Genomic DNA, 24,378 nt, shown 5'->3' on the forward strand with positions numbered 1-24,378 from the left:
CCGCCCAGGTCCAACTGTAGCTGGAACAGACCTGGCTGTCCTTCTAACAAGGGTATACATTTTCATTAGCAATGCTGTCTAGGAAGGAGAGGGGATGCTAGTACCACGACCACCTGCAGTACTAGTAGGAAGGATCCACTCCATCGCTGAATATTGAGTCGGGCAACTGGAGTCCCAAGGAGCAGTGTGCAAGCCCCCGCAGCCACATCTGTGGGCCCCTCCTCTGGCTCTTCCGCTGAATTCTTGCCCAAGCAGCCCAGCAGCTCATGATGCACCCTGCTGCTCCCATCTGATCGCCAGCCACATGCCAATAATTTCTCTAGAGCAGCAGAAGCAGCAGCAGCAGCAGCAGCCCAAACATATTGTAGCACTTTAGAGAAACACAAAGCACAGAAAAGGAAAACCTCACCAACACCCCCCCCCCCACACACACACAGTGGCTCCTTGCCTTCTATTTTAAAAAACAAGCCTCTCTTGCAGCGAGAGAGTGAGTGGGAGGGGGAGAGGATATCAGTGAGATCTGTGGTTTTAAGACTGTTGATGGGCAGGTTTAAGAGAAGCAGCAAAAAGAGAAGTCGGTTAAGATTTCAGCAAGCAGCTGCAATGCAGGCTGTGGACTGCCTCCTCATGTGTAAACAGAAAAATGGGAGGAGAGTCCTCTGCAAATCCAGTGTGCAGAGAATAGCCCTGAGGTAAGCTTTCCATGGGTAATGGGCTATGGGAGTGAATGTGTATTTTTTAACAATATTTTATAATGGTTGATAGTTTATTAATGCTGTATGTTTTGAAATGGCTAAAATGTAGCCTATACACTTTGGCAAATAAATAAATCTAGTCTTATTGGATGAGGAGGTTTGCCCTGGACAACATTTGCTTATGTGATCCTACACCTGTCCAAAACAGAAAATCCAGGAACAGTTTTACCATGTGATCAGTTATAGTCTACTGAGAAAAATTCCTAGTTCTTTGTTGCCTAGCTTTTGGCAACAAAAGATAAACACTGTGAGCTTGTTTTAACTATTCTGGCTAGTCATGAATAGACTGTAAATTCCAAAATCATGTTTATTTATTTTGGTAGCTTATACCTTACTATGTAGCTTTAAAGAGCCCTCACAGTGGTTTATAGTATTGCAAGAGAAACTCTTAAAAATACATGAAATAGTGTTCATATCTGTCCTGTTTCAGATCAGCAATTAGTTTCATAACTGAAAAATGCATAAGGAGTCTATGAGTAGAGTATTTGAGAGTTGTTCCAAGTATTTTATGTAGATAAACCTGAGTCTACATAAGTAAAAATGTAAACTCAGCAACCTAAAGTATGGTCAATAAAAGCAGAGAACTGTTCCATTTGTTAAAGTTTCATGTAGTGTCTGGATTAATTAAAACATCTGTTGGAAATAAGACAACCACATTTTGAGCATGTCAAGCTTTTCTCACTGATGGTGTGAATTAGTCAGGTAATTTCCAAGAATGTTATACACGTATCATGGAGTGCAGAAGGGAACATGCTGCAAGGACTTGTTTTCCTATTACCTCTTTATCATGAACTGAATAGCTAACCATTTGTTACATGAACAGTCTGGGCTCCAATCTCATTGGTTCCTCACTGGACAGCTGCCTTCCACTGGATTGGGGAGCAGTGACCATATCTCCTCATGTCACGTGGAACTGATCATGTGCCTCAAATCATTAAATAGGGTGCAGGCAGAGCCTTGCTCCTCACACTGCAATCCAGTACATGAACATATTGATGCTATTGGGACAAAACACAGAGCTCCATTTGGTTCTGGAGCTTCTTATTTTTACTTCAACATTAAGAAGCAGCACAGAGTGCTCAGGTGTCCCCAAATGCCTGGGAAATGGTTAGCTCCATGGACGTGGCCACACCATTCTTGGCTCTGCAAAAAGTGCCTCACCAGGAATTCCTAAAATGGAGGATTCAAAATGAGCTGACCCTTAGTGATTATCTCCTGTATAGGCCCCCAGAGTGGGACTGGTTTTTTGAACTTTGTAACAGGTGGTCTTTGGCTACTGGCTTTGGCCTAAGAACAGATTTTACCCTGCCACTAAAACTTGGTTAGTAGTCCTCTACCTAACAAGAACCAATGGATACAATAATTGGTTCTAACTAGGGGCTGTTATCCCTTGCACAATTCAATGTGATCCTACATTTGTGAACAGGCTATGACTAGACCACATTCTCAACTTTACGAGTGACCCCAGTACTCAGTGATTTCCCACAACTGGAAGATATCCCCTCACATGCTACTTGCAGCAAGGATCTTCCCCATACTGTCCTGAGAGGTTGACAAATAATAATTCAAAAGATAGAGGAAATGGAACAGAAGATACTGCACAGTCCCTTGTCTATTTCCTCTGCTGTTATCATCACCATTATCGCATACAACATCTTAATACACTTGTCCAGGAAATGTCAGTCAGAAATGTACCCATAGTCCTGTGGACAACAGCAGCTCTGTCCCCTTCTGTCAGAAACTAAATCCTGTTGGATCACCTGGTGGTGGGTTTACATTCATCAGCAATAGTCTGTTAATAAATATATCAGTGGTTCTGTTATGTCTCTGGCGGTGAGGAGCACATTGCTACACTTACGCACACCTGGTGGAGTAGGTTTGGCTAGAGAAAGAAGAGGGCTTACACCCTGAGTATTGAGTCCTAGGCAGGATATTTGCCTATTATGGAAAGATGTATCAGGGAGCTGCTCTGCTCAGAGGAAGATGTCCAAGTTATAATGGGAAGCTTCAGAGTTGGAGATTTCCTCAGTTTCAAGATCAAGCTTTGATGGCTAGCAGTGGATATCCTTAAAAGCAAGAACTGTAGCCAGCATTGCTTCCTACTTCTCAGTTCCCTTGGAGATTGGTAGCCTCCATCTTATCAGTTCATTTGGAGATTGGTAGCCTCCATCTTTGGTTGTGCATTATGGAAGAGGCCAAGGGGTGCAGAATTCCCCACTTCTGTCAGGTTGTTGCGCACCTGGTTCTAAAAGAATGGAAGTTAAAATTGCTATGACAACAACCCTTCCCCTACAAACTAAACAAGCAGCAGCCAAAAGGATAAGGCCTGTGTGGAAGGGAGCCCTCTTCAGTCAACCATAGAAGCTATGAATGATCTTCCTCTCTCTGCCTCCCCTTCTCCCACCCTGGCCCCCTGCCAGAATAGAGGTTGTCCAGTTTATGTCCTTCATAGGTCACCAGATGTCAGTGCTCCTGGGTCCTCGTTCAGCACGGGGCACTTCATGCATCCTCCGACTACGGGCTTTTCGCTTTTCCCCTAGGTGCTTCCACTTTTGATTCTTGGCCTTGACACTAAGAGGAGGGGGTAGTGGTGGCTTCTTCTTGGGCTGGTGGCTCTTGCGGCTCCACAACTGCTCACATACCTGGTCCATGGTGCTGAGATTTGGATGATCCACCAGCTGCAGAAAATCCTGGTACCAGAGCTTGCGATGGAAGGGCTGTGTGGGTTCCTCTTCCCAGGAAAAGGAGAGGGACTCAGCCTGCTGGGTGTGGATAACTTCAAGCCGAAGGTTCAACAAATTCTGTGTGAAGCCATGTTCTGTGGCATGACAGTGGTAGAGGCCAGCATCTTTGCGCTGCACACTGCGCAACAGGATTCCCCGCTCCATCTTCATGATTCGATCATCAAGCAACACCTATGGACACGAGAAGGGAATAGAAGAACAGATGTCAGTATGGCTGGAAGTTTGAGATGACAAGCAAAAACTATGGATGAGGAATCTGGAGTAGGAAGGCCCCATTCACACCACTACTTGGTGCCTGTTTGGAGACTTGCCCATCAACAAAGGTATTCAGGGAGGGCAAAGAGAGGAAGGAAATGTAAAAGAAGGTTGGACGCCACAGCATCTAGCATAATGTAATGCATGCATATCATTAGCTAGAATTGAAGTGTGAAGATATCAGAGAGACAGGAAGAATGGGAAAGGCTCCTCTCTCCAAAAGGACAGGTGACATGACTTCAGGAAAAATCAGGTGATTGTATCAGTCTTGCTTCCCATTTCCTCTGCGTTCAGTACATGCACACAGCAGCTAGGCTCATACCTCCTTCAAGGTGGTACTGCTGGTTTTCTGGTATGTCCATAAAATTTGGGCCTGCAGTGACTTTGGGAGGCACTCCAGGAAGACACTGCTGCCTTCTACTCCATAAATCTTCTTTTCAGGCACACTGCTTTGCTGGGGATCTGCACAGGGATAACACAGAGTAAGGAAAAGCAGGGAAAAGAACATGTGCATATATATCCAGGCAAAAGCAAAGCTGGATATGAAGAAATGGACGTTTGAGTACAGCTCAGGCCTGTATCCAAAGCACTACAACAGAGTTCCCTTGGCATCTATGGAAGAGTATTTGGATCTAAGATTATATCCCTCCAAAGCTCTCTGATATATTTTATTTATTTATATTTTTATCCTGCCCTATACCTGGACGTCTCAGGGCAGGTTACAACATAAGACTCATAGAAATCATAAAACCCAATACAACCTAAAGAAAATTACAACATAAATAATAACTCCTGTTTAAAAACACACGCTATTATCAGAGCAAGAGGAAGGAGGAAACCATCTCTTTAGCCAGGGCCAGGGAACATTGCTGCATGCCAGGGCTGGAGTGAGGGGGAACTGCACCTGGGGCACGTGTGCACCCTGCACCCCCACCCTGGAATGTCCCTACCACACCCAGGCCATGCTCTCGCGCATGCCTGGTGCATCATGCATCCCACCCCCCTTGACGCTATGCCACTGCTGTATGCCCAGAACTGGGGAAGGGTGGGGTGGGGTGAGTGTAAATATTTCTCCATGATGACAGAGCAGAATGTGATTCACCCTTAAGTGGGCTTAGACCAGGGGTCGGCAACCTTTACCCCCCAAAGAGCCATTTGGACTTGTTTTCCATGGCCCCCAAGATCTACTGAGCCAGAGAGGCGGCTCCACACAGAGTCGCCTCCAATTCGGCCCCTCCACTCACCTTTCCTTCCAGCAGTGGAAGGTGGAGGTGCCTGCGGGAGGCAGCGGCGCCGGGCAGGGAAACCCCGTCTGCCCAACGGAGCAGGCAGCCGCCTGCTCCGTGGGGCAGAGGGGGGATGGCATAGGAGGGATGGCGGCTGCTCTGGATGGACATGCTCATGCTACCCTTCAAGAGGTGAGTGGAGGGGACGCGAAAAGCGACGCCCTCATGCACGGAGCTGCCTCTGCTTCAGCCCCTCCACTCACCTTTCCTTCCAGCGCTGCTCTGGAGGGCTGGAGGGACACGCCCATGCTACCCTCCAACCAGCAGGCCATGAGGAGCCACAGTATAAGGCTGAAAGAACTGCATGTGGCTCCGGAGCCGCGGGTTGCAGACCCCTGGCTTAGACTGTGTTAAGTGGCACAATAGAATTGTTCTTCTCCACCTCCCTTTTCTTATGATGCAAAAGTTCCTTATTATTTAAACCCCTTAGTGCAGGGGTAGGGAACCTGCGGCTCGAGAGCCGCATGCGGCTCTTCTGCCCCTTGCATTGCAGCTCCATGAGTCAAGCCACCGGCCCCATTCTTGCCCGCCCTGCAGGCAGCAGGGCAGGCGCATCAATTGCCCATGGCTGGCTGGGCCGCGCCACGCTGCGCCGTGGGCTTCCCCTCTCGCCCACCCCATTGGAGCGGGGCGGGCGCTTTCCTGGCGGCCGGCGAGGCCGAGCCGCCAGCTTCATCCTTGCAGGCAGCAGGGCGGGCGCACCAATTGCCCGTGGCCGGTTGGGCTGCGCCATGCCACGGGCTTCCCCTCTCGCCCGCCCTGTTTGAGCGAGGCTGAGCTGCTGGCCCCATCCTTGCCCACCCTGCAGTGGAGTAAAAGGTAAAAAAACCCCAATATATACAGTGTTATCTTTATTTTAAATGTCAAACATTATTTGCATTTCCAAGTGTTTCTTTTCCTGTGGAAAACGGGTCCAAATGGCTCTTTGAGTGTTAAAGGTTCCCTACCCCTGCCTTAGTGGAAACGACAACAATTAACAGCAGCTGTATTTAATGTCGTTCCTTTTATCTAGCTCAGGTCAGGGTACCCTCTATAGAACAATGCAATATACACATTCAGCCAGCACTTTCTGGTTCTGGTGTAAAGTCTCACATATTTCATGTGTGAGACAGAATTTATGTGTGTGTTCCTGCAATCCTAAAATAGCTTTTCTGGAAATAAGCCCCACTGAATAATATGGGCCTTACATCCAAGTAGACCTGCATAAGATTACTCCATTTGTTTCTGGTAGGTATGTAGGAGAAACTGTCTCCTCGGAGTAGCACTATTTCAGCCAAGTTGTCAGGCCTGCGCCATTCCAGGCTTGGCAGTGTGCACGTTCACACCCCAGCTGCAGATGGCCCAGTCATTATCATCGCTTAAGGCTACGGAGGCCTCTCCCTGCTTGCAAAGTAACTAGTTCAAGTGAACTTAGCCACTCACTCTTATCTGCCTCCCTGAAGGAGTGAACTGTCTGCCTAAGCCAGTGGTGGCAAACCTTTGGCACTCCAGATGTTATGGACTACAATTCCCATCAGCCCCTGCCAGCATGGCCAATTGGTGTTGTGTGGACAAATACTTATTTAGCAGAGTTAATGCAATAATGAGGCAGAGACCAGTTGCTTTACTGAAATAAAGTTTACTTACTACAGGGAAGGGAAACTTGGAAGAAAAACAATAAACATCTTTCTTACTAGCTAGCACCAACAGCCAGCTTGCTGCTTAGACTATTACATGGCTACTAAGCTATAGACTGAACTCAACTGAGCTGAGCGGACTGACTGACTGAGCACGTGCAGAGTGCAACACAAAGAAGATATATCTAAAGCCTACGTGCAGACCTGCATGTAGCCCACCCAACCAATAGGTATCAATTACCTGGTCACTGACTTCTGACCTCACTAACTAATTAGCATGCAACAATTAACTCCTTCATTACTGGATTGTGTGACTGGCACTTGCCAAATCCCATCAATTGGCCATGCTGGCAGGGGCTGATGGGAATTGTAGTCCATAACATCTGGAGTGCCAAAGGTTCGCCACCACGGGCCTAAGCAATGCCATTTTTCCCACTGTCCTTTCACATGCTGATATGGGAATGCGAGGGTGGGGGGATGCCAGGGGTTGAACTAAACTGTAAATGTATATACCAGGCGTCAGAGCGCCAAACCCCTAGTTTCGGCTATCTGAGCCTGGAAATGACACAGTTCCAATAAAGCTCTTGAAACTTTCCTGAGTCTTGTTGATGATTGGAGTAACCCGTACATTGCAATATACCTGCTATTCAGAGGTTGCACACAAGTGGTTAGCAGTTGTGGACACATTGTATTGGGTTCAAATGATGCGACATATGTGGGGGCTTGAGCACACTCACCTCCAGAACACAATGTATTGGGGTCTCCGTTCCTCACATCTTGCCGCCGGAACCGCCTGCCGGGTTTGGGGGGGGGGGGGGGGGGGGCAGAAACATTTCTCAGCATCGTAATAAGGCCATGATTTACATCTCCACAAGGTGAGCATGCAGCAAAGAGTCAATGATCCACTGAAGTTTACTGAGGATGAACTGAACCTCAGCCACTGTACCTCAAGGTTGAGACCGCACTGCACCCATCCAATACAGCTCTTGGACAGACAGATGCAGAGGTTTACCGTAGCAGGGAATTGTTACTACTGGGATCACTGGGATTGGGATCTATTTGAAGGGCCTTGGTGGGCAAGCAGTACAGGGACTCCTGCATGTGTTTGCTGAGGGATGGGGACGACTGCTTCTTGGATACCAGCAACATCTGCCCTGTGAGCAATACAGCACGGTACTGTTCAGTCAGACAGGAGGGAAAGTGGGCATGTCAATTACTGTTACCATGTCTCCCCAAAACTGCACAACAGGATCGATCCATGACTGTGTCTCTCCAGTTTTTCTTTGGGGTGCTACACGTTGCAAGTGATGGCATACCAAGAGGCAATGGTAAAAAAAATGAATCTGTATAACAGATCTCTCCCTTTCTACATTTTCTCCACCCCTTCATTCCTGTCAACAAGAGGAGGTCACTCCTGGGCATCGTAGTGTGTCAAGTCATACCGTTTGGTGTTATGAATGTAGCGAGTGCAGGTGGTGCCATCCCAGGCACAGTAGGGGTCCCTAGCCAGGCAGCATTCTGCACAGGCTTTGCCATAGATGCCACAGCGGTGCAAAGGCAGCTGGGAAATTGAAGTCCTGGAGCCCACATAGAGCTGTTGCTGTTAGGAGACAAAACCACACAACTCATTAAGTATTACCCTCTCAGTATCTGTCCCAGCTTGCCTAAGGATCTCCCAGTTCAGGCTAGAAACAAAGCTCACATCTACAGAACCAGTAGATTTCTCTCTTTATTAAAGACTGCATACCTGCAGTAAAGGATTATCTATTATCTTTTGCAAAATAATCTTTTTGTACAATACCTAGCTGTTTTATAAACAATAATAATCTTAATGGACACTCGCTCAGAGGATATTGGAAATTCCATAAAGAAGTACCTGTATGTTTACCCCAGTTAGCTAAACAGCAGTTTCCTGGGGCCGTTTCAGGTCATGATACAGAAGCGGAAGTTTAATATCCCCCATGCTGTGATTCCAACTCAAGATGGGCATGCCCAATTTTTAAATATAAAAAGATATTAGGAGTTTGTTTACAAAACTGAGCCCTCTCACCAGCATGGGGACTGGCAGCCAGAGTATGGAACGGTTCAGGTTTTCATGACATTGACTGACAGAAAGAACAGAAGTAGTGCATTTGTTTTTAGTCATTCGACATGATCTTTTGCAGCAGAAGCAGCTCTCCAGAGAAACACTATCTTCTGTTCCTGAATGTGCTCTGTTTTGTTCGTTTACATAGGCTTTTCACATAGGCTTTTACTGAGGCTTTTAGACACCCCTTTACTGAATATGCTAAATGATGGGCAAATCAATACAAGCCAGTAGTGCTCAAATAATGAAGAAAAGATCCAGCAGTGAGCCATGGAAGCCTTGCAAGTTAGGTGGACTACTTTTAAAAATTGGGAGGGAAGAATAGAAAACATAGAATTGAGGATGTGAGCAGATGGGAAATATGTTTGACAGTTACTTCTCCAAGAACTAAGTTCTATTGGATTCACTCAGGGGTCACTTCTCAGGAACAATCTGTATTTCTGCTGCTCAAAGCAACACAGGAACAGTTGGGTACGTTAAGATGTTCAGCACAAGCATCTTCACAATTGTGTGGATTAAAAACAGAAGATACCAGTTTTTGCTCAGGTAATCTCATGTACTAGATCTCCCTCCCCAGCAGCATGCAAGAAACCTCAATGACATCCCATTCCCATTGTACTACATACCCGCTTGGAGGAGATCTGCATACTGGTAACGGGAGAGGAGTCCTGCAGAAAAGAGACAAAGGAACTGTGATGTGATGGAATTGTTGAAAGACGGAGAGGAACTCAGGAGTTGCTTTCCCAGGACACCCAGAGTGTTACCTCCATTATTTAGATGAAGAGCCAAAATCCCCTTCCAACATCACAGTTTTGTGTGAAAAAGGTAAAGAACTACTAAAATCGCCAAGTCCCCCATGGAGGCATGGTAGTATTTTTAACCGTTACAATCTTTCCCCAGAGTAGCTGTATTGAGCTTAGGCCAAACCACCTTTTATGACTCTCACCTTAAACACCTGTAACTCTTCCAGTAGCAGCTCTTCCATATTTTCCCAGCTGTCCTTGGGCACAGAGACCACCTTCAGGACTGTACCAATGTCTGCCAGGAAGGGGGAAGTGGAAAAATTTAGCACAAAAACACACTGCAGACTGAAAATGAATCTCCCAGTGGCTGTCAGATGCAGACTTTGCTCAGTTGCCAAATTAGCAGCCTACATGGTTGGCCCACAGTTGGCTCTACAAAGGATGAGCTACTCAGAGCTGTAAAGGCCTCAAAAAAGCATGTGTGTTTGTTTGATCCTTGAATCTGCTGACAGGCAAGTGTGAAATAGGACGTATATATGAACCTGTTGTTCCACTACAAAGGATGGAGAGTAAACCCACCTGTGCCAATGAAGAGGACATCGTAGTGACCATCAGCTGCAGCTACTCGGTCCACTGCAATGCGGGTGAAGGTATAGTCCACGTTGGTTTGCAGGAAGATTGGGTGCTGGCGATGTGGCAACACTGGGTTGTACATTAGTGGGTGGTTGCGGGCGAACTGAATCACATCATCAGGGAAATCTTTAGTGGAACTAAAAGTGCCAAAGGTTTTGCTGGGACACTGTGAAAGGCAGAAGAACAGAAAAGGAAGAAATGCTGAGACATCAAGAAGCACTTAAGTCCTGGAAACTCCTGAGAGATCAAGAAGCACCCTATGTCCTGGAAACTCCCCAGCCTACCAGCATTTTAACAACTAGTTCTGCTTAAGTGGTGCGAACCTGATGAATCCCACCACTGCCCCTGTCCCCCCCAGCGCCCCTCCCCCCACTTATCTTAGTTCAGCCTGAAAGTACAGGCTGGAAAGGAGGCCTGTTCACTTGAGGCTGAAAATGGGCTGGTGTGAACTATACTTCCCAGCAGACCTGACGAGCCCCAAGGTTTCTTGGGAAGTGTAGTTCCCACCAGGCTATTTTCAGTCTCAAGTGAACAGGCCACTTTTTAAAGCCTGCACTTTCAGGCTGAACTAAGGTAAGTGTGTGCGTGTGTGTGTGTGTGTGGTGGGGAGGAGGCGGAAAACGCAGAGTGCACACCGGGAGCAGTATAGCCCAACTACGCCTCTGCTTCCATGCATCACACAGTGCTCTCCTTCACCATTTGAGCATTAATTCCCATCTTTCTATGCAGCTGTACTTATGCCCTGCTACTTTGACTTTTTTCACTTGCCTATTTCAATTCTGATGTCTCGTATAATCCAGATAGAGAAAACCCCTTCTTTCCTGGCCTTGTTGTGCCTTTCCCATCTCCTCAGTGCAACTTGTCCTTGTCTGCTGCTTTAGCCATATGCTCTCAAGGCACCTTTTTCTATGAGTGCCTGTATGACTACCAGCCACAGGGACAAGCATCATGCTTCATTTCACTCTCCCAAGTCCAAATCACTTACCATTCCTGGGCGAGGATAAGGGACACGGCCTGGATACGACACCCACTGATAGTTGGGTCCCTCCTTGTGGGCAAAAGGTCCCAGAAAAGCTCTGCGGATGTCATTCATGTGATAAACACAGATAGCAGAGCCTTTGAAAACAGTGCTGTGGAGGCAGAACAAAGAAACACGCATTATGGGAAAAGGCTACAGAAGGAAGGTGGCAGCACATAAGAGTGAAAACAAGGTACATCTCTCATCCTAGTCCATACATAGTTTACATAGAAGCTCGGCCCTAACCTCTGGAGAGCCAACGTTGTGTAGTTACGAACAGGTGGACTCTAATCTGGAGAACCAGGTTGGCTTCCCCACTCCTCCACAGAGGCATATGGTGGGAAAATGGCGTTTGGAGACAGCTGTTCTCAGGGGGATGGGGCTCAGGGGAGTGGGGCCCACAGCCCCACCCTGCCCCGCCCCCATGGCTCCCAGCCGGCAGCCAGCAGTCCCTTCTGATCTCCTCAGAGCGGAGGACAAAAGGGACTCCTGGCTGCTGGCTGGGAGCCAGGAGCCAGGAGTGGGGGGGGGGGAGCAAGGCTTGGGAGGGTGTCCTCAGGTTTCCTTGGCCCCGCCCACATCAATGATTACATGGGCAGGCCAAGGGTGCCCGAAGACAACAAGTTGCCGTCTTCCTGGTCATATGGGGGCCCGATTTTGTGCCCCCCATGTGATCAGATTATTGATGCCTGGGGACAGAGGATACCCACTATGCCACTGCTCCTCCACATGAGTTGCAGAGTCTTATCTGGTGAACCAGATTTGTTTCCCCACTCCTGGCTGGCTGGGTAACGTGGGGTTAGCCACAGTTCTTCAGAACTCTCTACAGGAGGGAAAGGGGGGTATAAATCCAAACTCTTCCACTTACCTGGAAGTTGTGAAAACAGCATACAGCAACGGGTTACGCTTGTCCCTGGTTGGCAACAGAAAGACATCACCTGAGGAGAGCAAGGAAGACAAAAGACAGTATTATCAGCCTACAATGTTCCACTGTGAGCATGAATATCTTTTCCCCCTCCAGATGAGAAATGGGCGTTGTTCTAAATTGACCTCTCCCCATCCCAGTCAGGCACCACAAAACTCCCCAAACAGTAGTGAAGCCAATGGCTCTCAACTAGCCTTACAGTAGTTCTAATGGCCCTTAGGGAGGGTCTGTGGCTAAGTGAAGGAGTCCCAGGTTCAATCCCCAGCATCTCCAGATCAGAGAACCAGGTAGCAGATGATGTGCCAGACCTCATCCCTGAGACCCTGGAGAGCCACCGCCAGCCTGAGTAGACAAGGCAGACCTTGATGGACCAACGGCCTGATTGACAATAAGGCAGCTTCATGAGTGCGAAGAATACCAAAGAAATTCCCAAAATCACAGCTTACTGCTTTAATGTTATGATATTGCTTTTAAAAACATGCAGGAAATTTGGGGGCTATTTTTTGGGGGGGGCGCACTCTTGTCTAATATCTGCGGCATAAGAGAAGCGAAGGCAGGGAAAGCCAGGCACGGAGGAAATCCTGAAACTGAAATGAGAAGCCCTGAGGACAGCCTTGCCAGGCCTTCTCACTTTCCCCTCATTATGCAACACATTCAGACAGCCCCTGGAGCACTTGCATCATTCAGGGCAAGGCCAGCTCTCAATCAAGCGCAGTCACTCACGGAGCTGGTCAAAGTGGGTGTGGCTCCCATCATTGCCTGTCACTGCACAGACCAGCCGGGCCTTCAGAAACGTTGTCCACTTATTCACCAGGCTTCTTTGCCCGCCGATGTCATTCTGCAAAGAAAGAAGCAGAGACTTACCAAAGAGCCAGGCATATGTTTGCATATCCCCACTCCACCTCTGCCCAATGTGGATCCCAATCTGGCTGCACGGGAAACTGCCTCTTGGTTCAGCAAAGGATTCAAATGCTTCACCAATATGGTGGCAACACAGAACCTTGGGGCTTTGATGGCAGAATAGCTATTGTGCGTTTCATCAGCCAGAGTTGGTGAAATGCTCCACTGCAAGTAGGCTCATGTGTTGAACTTGATGCTCTGAGCCTTGATTCCTGCTCAGCTAAAGCATGACACCTGGTCCTCTGATCTGACTTGCTTGACTATCATCAATCCGACTAAACCTTGCCAACACCCAGTGTCTTGCCCACCCTCAGCTCCAGAGAGGCTCGTGGTTCTCACCCGGCAGATCTGGCCAATACGGGCAAACGTGTTCTTGCCCAACCCTTGGGCTCCTTCCACAGCCGTCTCCCGGAAGAAGAAGAAAATCTTGTCATCATCAGGGTTCTCACTCTCCGGGATCCAGAAGACATCAATGAACTTAGGCTCTTGGATCAGATAGATGCGAGAATATCATTGCAGGGCAAAGAAATGGCCGTGGTTTTTTGGGATGGAAGTTTAAAGTGGAAGCAGCAGGTGAAGAGTGACTGTGCAAGATTTATTTGCTATTCAGCCCCTGGCTGCTCCTGTGCCTTAGATTTCCTGCCCAAACATGACAACAGCCCTCTGATCTACCTTGCTTGACCAGTATCAATCTGAAATCTTTCTTTGCAGCATTTATATCACTGTTCTCATTAGCCATTGCAGCATTTATATCACTGTTCTCATTAGCCATTATGGGAGATCAGTGATAGTTCAAGAAGCTGCCAATTATATTTTGACCACAAGATGGCAACATACTTTCATAAGTCACAGAGTGAGATGACTGAAGAAGGACTGGACTGTTAGGATTCAAAAAAGCCTGAACGAAAATGGCACTTTGAGAATAACATTAGTCCCGGTCCAGCAATACAGTGTTCCATCAAGACCAGGGAGAGAACAACAGATTGAGAGCATGGAAATAATTGTTCCCTGTAGCCCCCTTACGCACTGTTGACCTCTTCTCCCCTCTCTGCTCTAGGATGCTCTTCTCCTCCCTTTCCACCACTTACCGTTGAGCCATCGAGAATCATGCTGCTCTGTACGGATAGAAGGCCTCGGACCCAGACTGCGGAAGATTGTGAAGTCACGGCCCATCAGGTCAGTAGCCACACCAGAATAGAGTTCTTCACCTGGATAGTGCAAAGCAATAAAGGGTTAAAAGGAGTGCTGACTTGACTAGGCCAAACCCAACCACATGGCATCTAAACTAGAGCATGTCTAAGGTGCTGTCTTTGCCTGTGCGCCTTCCCCCAAAAGCCCCCCTTCCTCAAATATTGAAAGACTCTAAGCCAGGGACAAGGCAGCAGTTGTTGCTACCAGAACCTGGCTAAGTGGGGGCTCGGAGCCAGGAAGGAAAGTGCCGCAGGGCAGTTCCATCCTTATGGCACAGCGCAAGCTGAAGCAAACTGTTATCACATCAGATGGGACACAATCCCCAAATGTCTGGAAAGTCTAAGGGCTCTTGGCTGAGACAAGTATTAGAAAGCAGCAGCTGCTTGGAACTGGGAACTGTGGTAATGGCCACACAAGGATCATACCACCAAACCTCTCTACTATTACCTTCCAGGTCCAGCCTCTTACCTATGAGCACTGAGGCAGCCATGTGGCGTGGGTCGTAGGGACTCTTCCCTTTGCCATCCTCTACATTCTTGAGGTCCAGTTTAAAAACAGCATCCTAGAGGGAGAAACAGCATTTCAGAAGGACAGGCCAAGCAGGGCACTCCTCCTGCCCCAGCTCTAGTCCCAGCTGCCCAGCCTCTGCTCCAGGCTCTACCATCAGACTCACCTCTGCACGCTGCCCCGCCTCTACGAAGCCACAGATGGGGTGAAAAGCCCCAGTGCCACAGGCGTAAAGGTGGGTGCGGTTGTAGAGGTGTAGGATCTTGACGAAGTTCATGCACTCAGCCTAAAAGGCAAGAACAGAGCCAGGTGAGCAAATTCAAGGGCTATCTTTTTTATTCAAAGTCTGGGAAAGCTACAAAAATGAGTGGGACAATCAGAGAGCAGAACTTACAGGTGGGACAGGGAGGTACCAGCAGAGCTGCAGGAGTGGTAGCCAAGGGCTTGGAGGGCTGACAGGAAGATGCTTTCCTTTATCCCTATATATTACATTCTCTCCAGCAGCTCTGACTCCCACCCAATCTCTTTTTTGCAGATGTGCCTTCCCTCCTGCAGGAAAGGGTTCCCTTGCAGGGCAGACAAAAACAGAGGAGAGGCCATCGCAAGGCACACGCAGCTGTGTAGAAAATGAAGGGCAAGGACTTGTTGGCCTGCAGTGCTGGCATTTGCTGTGTTGGTGCTTTCCTTGCCTTGGGATTTCCTCCCCTGACATTGCTGAAGTTCCAGAGCACGTAGGAGCCTCTCTTTGCATTCAGAACTGTGCTGTTTTCTGCTCACTGGGTGGGAACCGTGGTGCTTCCAGGTCCACAGTTGACGGGAATTCTTGAATGTTTCCCCATCAGTTTCTCCCAGAGTGAGGTGTTATGAAAAAGAGGATTGGGCTGTTCGCTGCATCCAAGAGGGTCAGGAATGATTTTGGGGGAGAGATCGTGCTAGTCGCAAGCAGACACAGAGACTCAGCTCACCCTCCACATTCCTTTCTTTTCCCTGCAAAGCAAAGCTTCCGAGCAGCCCCTCCTCTCCAGGGCCTGTCAGGAGTTGAACATCTGTTTGACTTACTGCTCAGCACAATTACCCCTGACAGATCACTCCTGCCAGGCCAGCCCCTTAAAAAGGGGCTGATTTTTTTTTTTAAGTCTGAGATAACTCAGGCAGAAGTGAAGCCTCCTTGATAATTGGGCAGTAAATGTGAGGCTGGGGGAGCAAGAGGCTGTGGTGGGAAAGGGGAAGACAATCAAGGCTCCATCCAGCAGCTCCACCAGGTAGCTTTAGAAGGTAGACAGTCTCAGGAAGGACACCAGCATCACAGAGCTCTCTTCAGCAGATTTCTGCTTTTTCTCTCCTGTGGAGGGAAATCCTCATCGTCTTTAGGCAAGAACACAGCCCACAGCACTTCACCTTGCCTTTGCACTTACTGAGTAAGCATGACTTCTCATGTGGAAAAAAGCATCTGATTTTCTTCCTCGGGGAACAAAAGATGCTGACTCCTCTAACACCTAATGGTTAGTGGTCCGACTTTGGTTGAAGGAAGCTGCAACCCAAGAATGGGGGCAATATTGCATGAACTGAACAGGTTTGGCCTCCCTTGCTCTGTCAGGCTGCCCAGCTGTGCAGCAAATGGAAAAGGGAAATGAGTCAGATGCAATACTGATGGATCAGTGCACCAGGCCCAGGCCAGATGTTCCTGCACTGCTGTTTCTCCCAGAGGCTGGACATGCACCACTGAGCTTCTGCTAAACTCCCCTATGCCTGTATTCCTTGAGCCATTCATCACAGGCACGGCAAGTCCCAAGGAGGGACAATGTAGCAAATGGCCCTGATGTCATTCAGTTGAAATATAAGAACAGAGCTGGGAAGCAACGGTGGGGTGGTGTCTCTGATGCTGCTCACCATGAAATAGGCCAAGTTATGAGAACAAAAGAAGGCCACAGGTTGTGTGCTTCTGCTCCGACACAGAAGGCTGCTTTAGGTAAATGCATAACCAAGTAAAGGGCTAACTCACCTTCTGCAAGACACTCCCCCTGCCTCTGCCTCTGCCAGCCTCAGGCCTACCACCTCATCCCTCCCCCCTCATTTCAATGCACAGCCAGAAATCTCCAGCCTCCTAACTCTTGGTCTGAGTTCCCTTCTTTATTTGCATGCCTATTCAGATGGAGAGCTGAAAGTGTGATCTTGCAGCTTATGTTCCCGTAATGCTTAACCTAGACAGTGACGTCAAGCTGTGTCACTGAATTTAAATGAACTTCAGCCATAAGGGCAGCTAAGCTCTCAAGAGTCTGGACCCCTTCCCACATCTATTAAAGCCAATATGCTGCTTCCCTACAAGCTGCACCAGCCTACAAACGCTTGCTACTCACTGAAGCTCTGGTGATGCATGCATGTGCCCACACAAACATACACAAACACACACACACCTTTTTTACGCTACAGATACATCGGGATTTTTACTCCTGTGATGATAATGCTGTGCCTCCCAATGATTTGCACAACAAAAGGAGTGTCTCCATTGTTCACTTCCATTCTCTGCAGATGCCTTCTATGTAGGAAGGCAGAAGGACTTGCACTCAACAGGAATACACTCATTGCTGGGGAGAAAACGAATCCACCAAAATCTTCCCACACTTGGAAAAATCTGTGTTTCATTTTTACACAGAACCGATGTCCACTTTGTCAGTGGGTCTAAACCTGTATGACTGTGACAGTGTAAATGAAGGGGATAGTTTGGGGGTATTTCTGGGATTCATTGAGGGGGGGCACGTTCATGACATAGGTGTCCTTTCTAAAGCAGCTGTTAGGGACTAAACCATGTGTCCAGTTTCCCTCCTGCTGTTGGGCAGGTCTTGAAGACCTCATTGTGTTATGAAATGTTATTATGCTGTTATGTCATGATTCCTGATGTTCTTGCGTTTCGATATTTGATATTTGGGGATGTTTATTGATGCTGCTGTTTTGCTGTTTTGCTATTTGTTGGTTTGATATTTGCTGTTTTGCTATTTGATTAGTGTTTTGATATTATTTGCTTGTTGTTCGCCACCTTGAGCCCTACAGGGGAGGGAGGGGTATAAATTGAATAAATGAATGGAAGGATGAATGAATGAATGAAGAAACAGGCCCAGGGCTATCACATCCCTAACATCACTCTTGAGCTAGTCCAGGAAGACAAACAACCTTGGGGCTCTTTGTTGTCCAGTCCTTTTACTCAGATGGATAAAAGCACCAGGAGCTGTTGACAGGGGGAGCAAAAAGAGACAAGGGCTCTATCTTAGAGAGAAATTCCTACCTTGTGCCTTTTTTCACCCAGCACTCTGAGCTCTCTGGCCAGCTGCTTTCCATACCACTCAGAACTTACTTGTGTCCAGCAGAGCGTGAGGCACCCCTCCCCCTACAGGCTCAGGTCCTGCTGAGGCAAAATCAGTATCTCAGCACTGCACTGAGCCCATTATTCAGTGCTTGACCCTGCCACTGAATCATGGAGGGCAACTCTGCACTGTCACACTGCTTGGCTGCTCTTTTATAAGAGAATTGGTTTTGGTTTTTATACCCCGTGTTTCTCTAAGGAGTCTCAAAGTGGCTTACAATTGCCTTCCCCTCCCCACAACAAGCACCTTGTGAAGTAGGTGGGGCTCAGAGAACTGTAACTAGCCCAAGGTCACCCAGCAAGCTTCATGTGGAAGAGTGGGGTAATAAAGGCGATTCTCCAGATTAGAGTGTGCTGTTCTTAACCACTACATTATGCTGGCTCTCAGAGCAGTGGGATTAGTAGAACAAACAAACAGGTAGGTTCTGTTTACAACAGGGACGATACGATGGGCAATTCCTGTGCTGGCACTGCTCCTGATTCCAAACAGCCCCACCCTTCTGACTTGGTGCTTTAGAAAGCCATTCTTGCACACAAAGCTCCAGTGAGCTTAGACCACTCACTCTCTGCTCCTTGCCTCATTCCCCTCAAACAGACTAACCATCCTTTGCTCCTGCTACACAAGACACATTTTTGATGTTATTTTTGGACTCATTCTCTTGTCCACCAAACAAATTATAAATCATGACACTAAATTTCATTTCCTTTCTTCAAGGGCTTCTGGAGGTGGTCAAAGCAGCAACAATTCATACTAGCATGCGTAATGCTGCAGTAATATGTCCTGCAGCACCTGACCAGAAGTGCACTGGAGCAAGGTAGGTCTTGTGATGATCTAGCCTTGTGATGATCCAGCCATTGAACAGTACAGCCCATATTTGTCCCACATATTTGTCCCGGAAGTTGCCTGAAGCACTCCCCATGGAATTGGAACTGCGGGTATCAGAAGTATTTGAACAGGACATTACAGGCAACTATCGATTACATTTTTATCCTATCCTTCCTCCAAGGAATTCAAAGTGGTTTACATGGCTCTCCCCTGGTCCATTTTATTCTTACAACAACCTTGCAATGTAGGCTTAGGCTGAGAGAAAGTGACTGGCCCAATATTACTCAGTAGGACTTATGGCTGAGTGAGGATTTGACCCCAAGTCTCAGTCCAACAGGTGAACACTTACTTAAAACCACCTTCCTGAGTCAGATAACTGGTCTCTCAAGATTAGCATTGTGCATTTGACTTGCAGTGGCTTTCCAGAATCTCATGCAGAGGTCATTTACATGATCCTTTTAACTTGAGATGACGAAGATTCTGCATGCAAAGGAGGTACTCTAACACCTGCCCTATCCACTAACCCACACTGTGCCTCTAAATGTGAAAAGTCCTCAAATAAAGCATCTTTTCTTATTTGGATTAGTGAATCCTTTCTTAAACCCTGCCATCATCTAAATACTTGCATGTAAAGCCATACCAAGATCCAGACCAGCATTGTAGACAGAGACCAGCAGGCAGGCTATGGTGAATTCTGATACTGATTAGCACTACCATTGTCTGGAGCACCCCCACCCCAAACAGCCTTGCGGAAAACCTTTTCCCCCTCCTCGCAGCTTGCAAAACTCTTATTTCCAGACTTGACATAGCACTGCCCTCTCCCTAGAAAACCTGTGTGAGTTACGGCCAAGGTGCCTGAGACCCTTCTTCCTGCTGCTCCATGCTATCAAGGAGCAAATCTGAACGTGTCCTGGTTCATCTCTCCTCCTGCCAAAAGTGGTGGGAACCATCCTCTTATCTCCCTGAAGGTCAGGATGGGTCATTGCTAAGAAAGAATCAATAAGTGCACCAACAGGTCCTTCCACAGTGACATGATTTCCAACCTTCACAGGGCCTCACAGGGTTGGGACAAGAGGGGGGCTGGGGACAGAGAAAACAGTTTCCTGGGGAAAGGAATGCCTTCCTACAAGGTGGTGAGATCCCTAGCTGCAATAAAAGGGGTGCGTGTGTGTGTGTGTGCACGCGCGTGCGCGCGCTCAGGAAAGATCAAGTTAGTCCTGTCAACACATAGTACTAGGATTGCATTTTAGTTAAACCTCTGGTCCATAAGGACCTGTTTGGTGGGTTCTGTCTGAAAGTGCCTGACTCACATCACATCTACTAGTGCCTCCCGTCTCCTTAACTTTGTGCCCTTGTTAACACAAGGCCTGAACAAAGGAGTTCCCATGTGGGTTCACTTACATTGATGTCTTTACCTGCCCAGTTACATTCTTCCCTCCATTCTACGAGCGCTGGCCAGTAAATCTGTAGGGACAGAGATAAGGCAGATAATTAGCAAATGAAGTGTTTCAGTGTAGTCATTTATCACAACTTGGGGTGAAAGTGAAATATTACAGAACACAAGCTGTAAGGATCCCCTCCTCACAATGCTCCTGGTAGTCTTTGGTCATGGCTGATAGTCTTCCTGATATTCAGTTTCTGGCACAGTGACTAACAACCTCAGGGGGCACTGTATTTGATGTTGATGAATATGTCTCAAAGACTAGACCAACTTTGTATTTTAGACCAAAGTCAGCTGAATATAATCCTGAAGTGGAAATGCTGCTGGAGGTGGAAGTTTGACCCATGAATTGGGATATCTCCTGTCCTGGATGGGGTAGCATTCCCCCTAAAGGAACAGATTCAGAGTTTGGGGTGCTGCTGGACTCAGGTGTCCTGTTAAATAAGCTAGTGGCAGCAGTGGCCAAGGATGGCTTTCAACACCTTCGGCTGGTGAGTCAGCTGCAGCCTTTCCTCAGTGGGAAAGATCTGGCTACTGTGGTATAGGCTCTGGTAACATCTATATTAGATTATTGCAGTGCACTCTATGTAGGGCTGACCCTGAACACTGTCCAGAAGCTACTGTTGGTACAGAATGCTGCAGCCAATATGATGACTGGATTGTGTCACAAGGACGGTATCACTCCAGTCTTGTCCACCTATACTGACTCCCAATTTGCTTCTGGGCCCAATTCAACATGCTGGAATTGACTTTACAGCCTTATAAGGCTTGGGGCCAGTACACTTTATGCACCGCCCACTTCCATATGAACCTACCCATCTACTTCAGTAATTGTCAGAGACTCTGCTTTAAGTGCCCCTGCCAAGGAGCAAATCTGCTGTACCCTATCTGATAGGGTTGCCAACCTCTAGGTCATGGCAGGAGATCTCTTGCTATTACAACTGATCTCCAGGTGACATAAATCAATTTCTCTGGAGCAAATGTCCATTTTGGAAGGTTGACTTTGTGGCATTACACCCCATTGAAGTCCCCCCCTTCCCTAACCCCCCCTTCCTCAGCCTCAACCCCTCCCCCAAAATCTCCAGGTGTTTACCAGCCCAGAGCTGGCAACCCTACTATCAGGGGACAATAGAACAACTGCTCCCCCAGTCATGAAGGGCAGCCTGAAGTTTATTTATCACACACTAGATGTCACTTCATGGCACAAAATGCTGTTTAAAGTTAAACAAATCAAATCTGTTCACAGGATAAGACTGTTCGCTGTGCTGCAGAGAAGCAGGCAGCAGCCTTTCAGAGGAGATATATTGTGTCCCCAAAGCATTGCTCCTGCTGGGCTGAGAATGAAACTTTCATCCACACCCAGCAGCGAGGGCGTCAGAGGACTCAACCCACGTTCTGTCTCACCCCATTTAACTCTATTAACCAGGAAAGTTTATTAAAGGCAATTTCACAGAGCAGTCAGGAATGCTAGATCGGTTGTCATGATGAGAAAAATGCCCCCCTCCTGATACTTCTTTATGGGAAAAGGAGTTTGTAAGGATCTCAGAAGGGAGTTGAAGAGAGACAATATAATTCTACTTCTTTTGAGAAAGAACCCTGTTTTTTGGGGGGGGGGGGTGGCAAGCCCCAAGATGTCCCTCACCTTCTTATCCTGCTTGCTGATGTTGTCCAGGCTCAGGGAGGCGAGATAGTTTTTCCCCCCTACAAAAAGTCGTCCTCTCTCTTCGTCCAGCAGCAGTGAGTCATAGCAACAGGAGCGCTCCACCTCATAGGTACGCAAGCCATGGCGCATTCGTAGATCTGAAGAGAAGGGGGGGAAGGAGGCATAATGAGAACCACAGCCACAGGAAAGAGATGCTATTTGAGGTCTCAAAGCACAACCAGAAATGGATCACTGATGACAAATAAATATAAATAAAGGAAAGCAAAAACTTAAGTGATTGCTTTATGTTTTTGTAATTTGTTTTTAATTGGTTTGCACATTACCTTGTATGCAAAGACAGAAAAGAGATCCCTAACTGCTAAAGTAAACAAACAGAACTAAAGTGACAGTTTCCATACACCCATTCCATGAAATGTTAAGAGCTGTACAGTCAAGTCAATTTCCTTGTACTAATTGCTCTGTTAATACTGATTACTGTTTGATGGATACAGTAAATCTGTGCAGCTTCTAGAGACTGAAAAGAGCACAAACTTCTTTCACAATGAAGGAAGAAATGGCTGGTTGGCTAAATTGCAGTTTACACTGGACCGTTCTTTCGCACAACAGATGAACTATCACTGTGGCTTGAACTCTGGCCACAGCCAACAGGAGATCCATGTCCAAGTCTTTGCTCTTCAAATGACTTTTGTGTGACCTTGGCCAAGTCAAGGCTGCTCACTAAGCCTCTGAGCCCTTCACACACTCTTGTTTATATGGCCCACAAGTACCTCAGAGCAGGCAGAGTTCACTGAGCTGAGCTCGGCAGTGTTGGCCTTGAATGCAGCACAGTCACAATAATGGTGCTATCAGTCCCTGTAATGGGCTGATGCCTAAAAATGAACTGGCCTATTTTGCTGATAAATGTAAATAAGTGCACATTTCAAACTGCTTATGGCTTAGCATTGAAACAGAGTATTTAAATTCACACATACAAACACACCTGCACTATCTGAAATTGACCTCTAACAAAGTTGTCTATGACTTGCAAATGCTCTTATTGAAAGAAATGTTGTTCATCTTTAAGGAGCCACCAAACTCTTGTTTTATTTTACAATGACCAATTAACACAACTACGTCTTTGCAATCAATACAACCTGACCAGGAAGCAAAGGCATCTAAGCACCTCTTCAACAAGAAGTCTCAGTACCCCCCAGGTCAGGATGCCATCATCTCATGACTCCTGTTGACACTCATGCTCTGCCTGACATGAAAGCAGTTAGAAGGAAGGAGGTTGGGTGTCTGGGAGGTGTCCTTGATCTTGCCTCCTCACTCTTTCCCTTCCCTTCTCAAATCCAGGTCTTCAGCCTGTTGTAGGCCCCCCCACCTCTGAAGGAGCCCCCCCAATCTGTCCCACCAGCTTTAACAGGTTAGTGGCCTCAGCAGCAGCGTGACATTAATCTCCCAGCACAACAGGCATCTGCACAGAGAAAGGGCCCTTTCTCTATCCACGGAGTCTAATCTGCTTGCGGCAGCAGGAACAAATGAGCCATTGTGGGGAAATGAATGAAAGTGGCTGGCAGGGGAGCAATCCACTGACTAATGAGCTGTTGCCCAGGTTGGGCGCATGGGGTGCTGCATGGTGTGCGCAGAACTGCCATGGCCGAATATGCCCCAAAGTGTTGGACTTCATTGGTATCGCCCTTCTGGTCCAATAGTACCACCCATGGACTTGACCTTTTTCTCTGTTGGGTGTTCTCTAGGTCTGGCTGTACCACATAAGACATAAAAGTCTGCAATTATTTAGCCTGGAACAGCAATCATGCCTCAGCCGAGTCTCCTGTCCCTTACATATCTTGTCTCCTTTAAACAAAAAACGGCTGTATTCTAGGTCTGAACCAGGGTTGTGAGGTGTTACTAGACTGTGTCTGGTTCAGAGAGGAACAAAAGAAAATTAACCACTTCTCACATGTGGTGATTCTCATTAATTGCTTGGCCTATGACAAGGTACTTGTTTTGCAATTCATATTGCCTGCTAGCTGCATTCAGCTCATTGTGAATTAGTTACATGACTGTCAAATTGCAGTTAACTATTCCATCATATGTAATTCATGGAAGTGCTGCATCCCCCTGAAATGAATGGGGATAGTTCTTGCAAGCAGAACACTATGCTAAACCAGAGCTCATAGCAAAGTGGTGGATCAGCTCAGAGCAAAAATTAGTGAGCATTCCCCTGTTTATGATGCTATTCTGGATTTGAAAGGAAGTATCATTCTCATGCTCCTGCATCTATTGATCAAACCGTATAAGGATTGTGGTAAGCCTTAGTGCAAATATAACTTGAACAAGCAGATTGACTTTGACCTTAACAATCTATGCATCTGCTTCCAAATCTACACATTCCTATAAACCTGGAGAGCCCAACAGATTCCCAAGTGCCTGTGCGTTCTACCTG

At 47.4% G+C, this 24,378-nt stretch overlaps 1 protein-coding gene across 2 annotated transcripts in view; it reads right to left on the bottom strand.

The window, feature by feature from the left end:
* Positions 1–1,048: 1,048 nt before the first annotated feature.
* The window catches only part of SEMA3B (semaphorin 3B), a 42,111-nt gene continuing 18,781 nt past the window's right edge, over positions 1,049–24,378 (bottom strand). Inside the window, exons 3-18 of one of the 2 annotated variants that reach the window (XM_048489773.1) lie at positions 21,927–22,084; positions 20,245–20,307; positions 14,826–14,945; positions 14,621–14,714; positions 14,050–14,169; positions 13,301–13,446; positions 12,785–12,899; positions 12,005–12,074; positions 11,104–11,248; positions 10,065–10,284; positions 9,689–9,780; positions 9,369–9,410; positions 8,099–8,256; positions 7,394–7,449; positions 4,077–4,216; positions 1,049–3,670 (exon numbers count right to left, since the gene is read on the bottom strand). In XM_048489773.1, coding sequence (XP_048345730.1) covers positions 3,209–3,670; positions 4,077–4,216; positions 7,394–7,449; positions 8,099–8,256; positions 9,369–9,410; positions 9,689–9,780; positions 10,065–10,284; positions 11,104–11,248; positions 12,005–12,074; positions 12,785–12,899; positions 13,301–13,446; positions 14,050–14,169; positions 14,621–14,714; positions 14,826–14,945; positions 20,245–20,307; positions 21,927–22,084 — 2,201 coding nt within the window. In that variant the 3' untranslated portion in view covers positions 1,049–3,208. Of the gene's footprint in view, positions 3,671–4,076; positions 4,217–7,393; positions 7,450–8,098; positions 8,257–9,368; positions 9,411–9,688; positions 9,781–10,064; positions 10,285–11,103; positions 11,249–12,004; positions 12,075–12,784; positions 12,900–13,300; positions 13,447–14,049; positions 14,170–14,620; positions 14,715–14,825; positions 14,946–15,053; positions 15,678–20,244; positions 20,308–21,926; positions 22,085–24,378 lie in introns of those variants that run through there. The other variant, XM_048489772.1, reaches the window with a different exon arrangement.

This window comes from Sphaerodactylus townsendi, linkage group LG03 (genome assembly GCF_021028975.2).
Source record: "Sphaerodactylus townsendi isolate TG3544 linkage group LG03, MPM_Stown_v2.3, whole genome shotgun sequence".
Taxonomy (NCBI): Eukaryota; Metazoa; Chordata; class Lepidosauria; order Squamata; family Sphaerodactylidae; genus Sphaerodactylus; species Sphaerodactylus townsendi.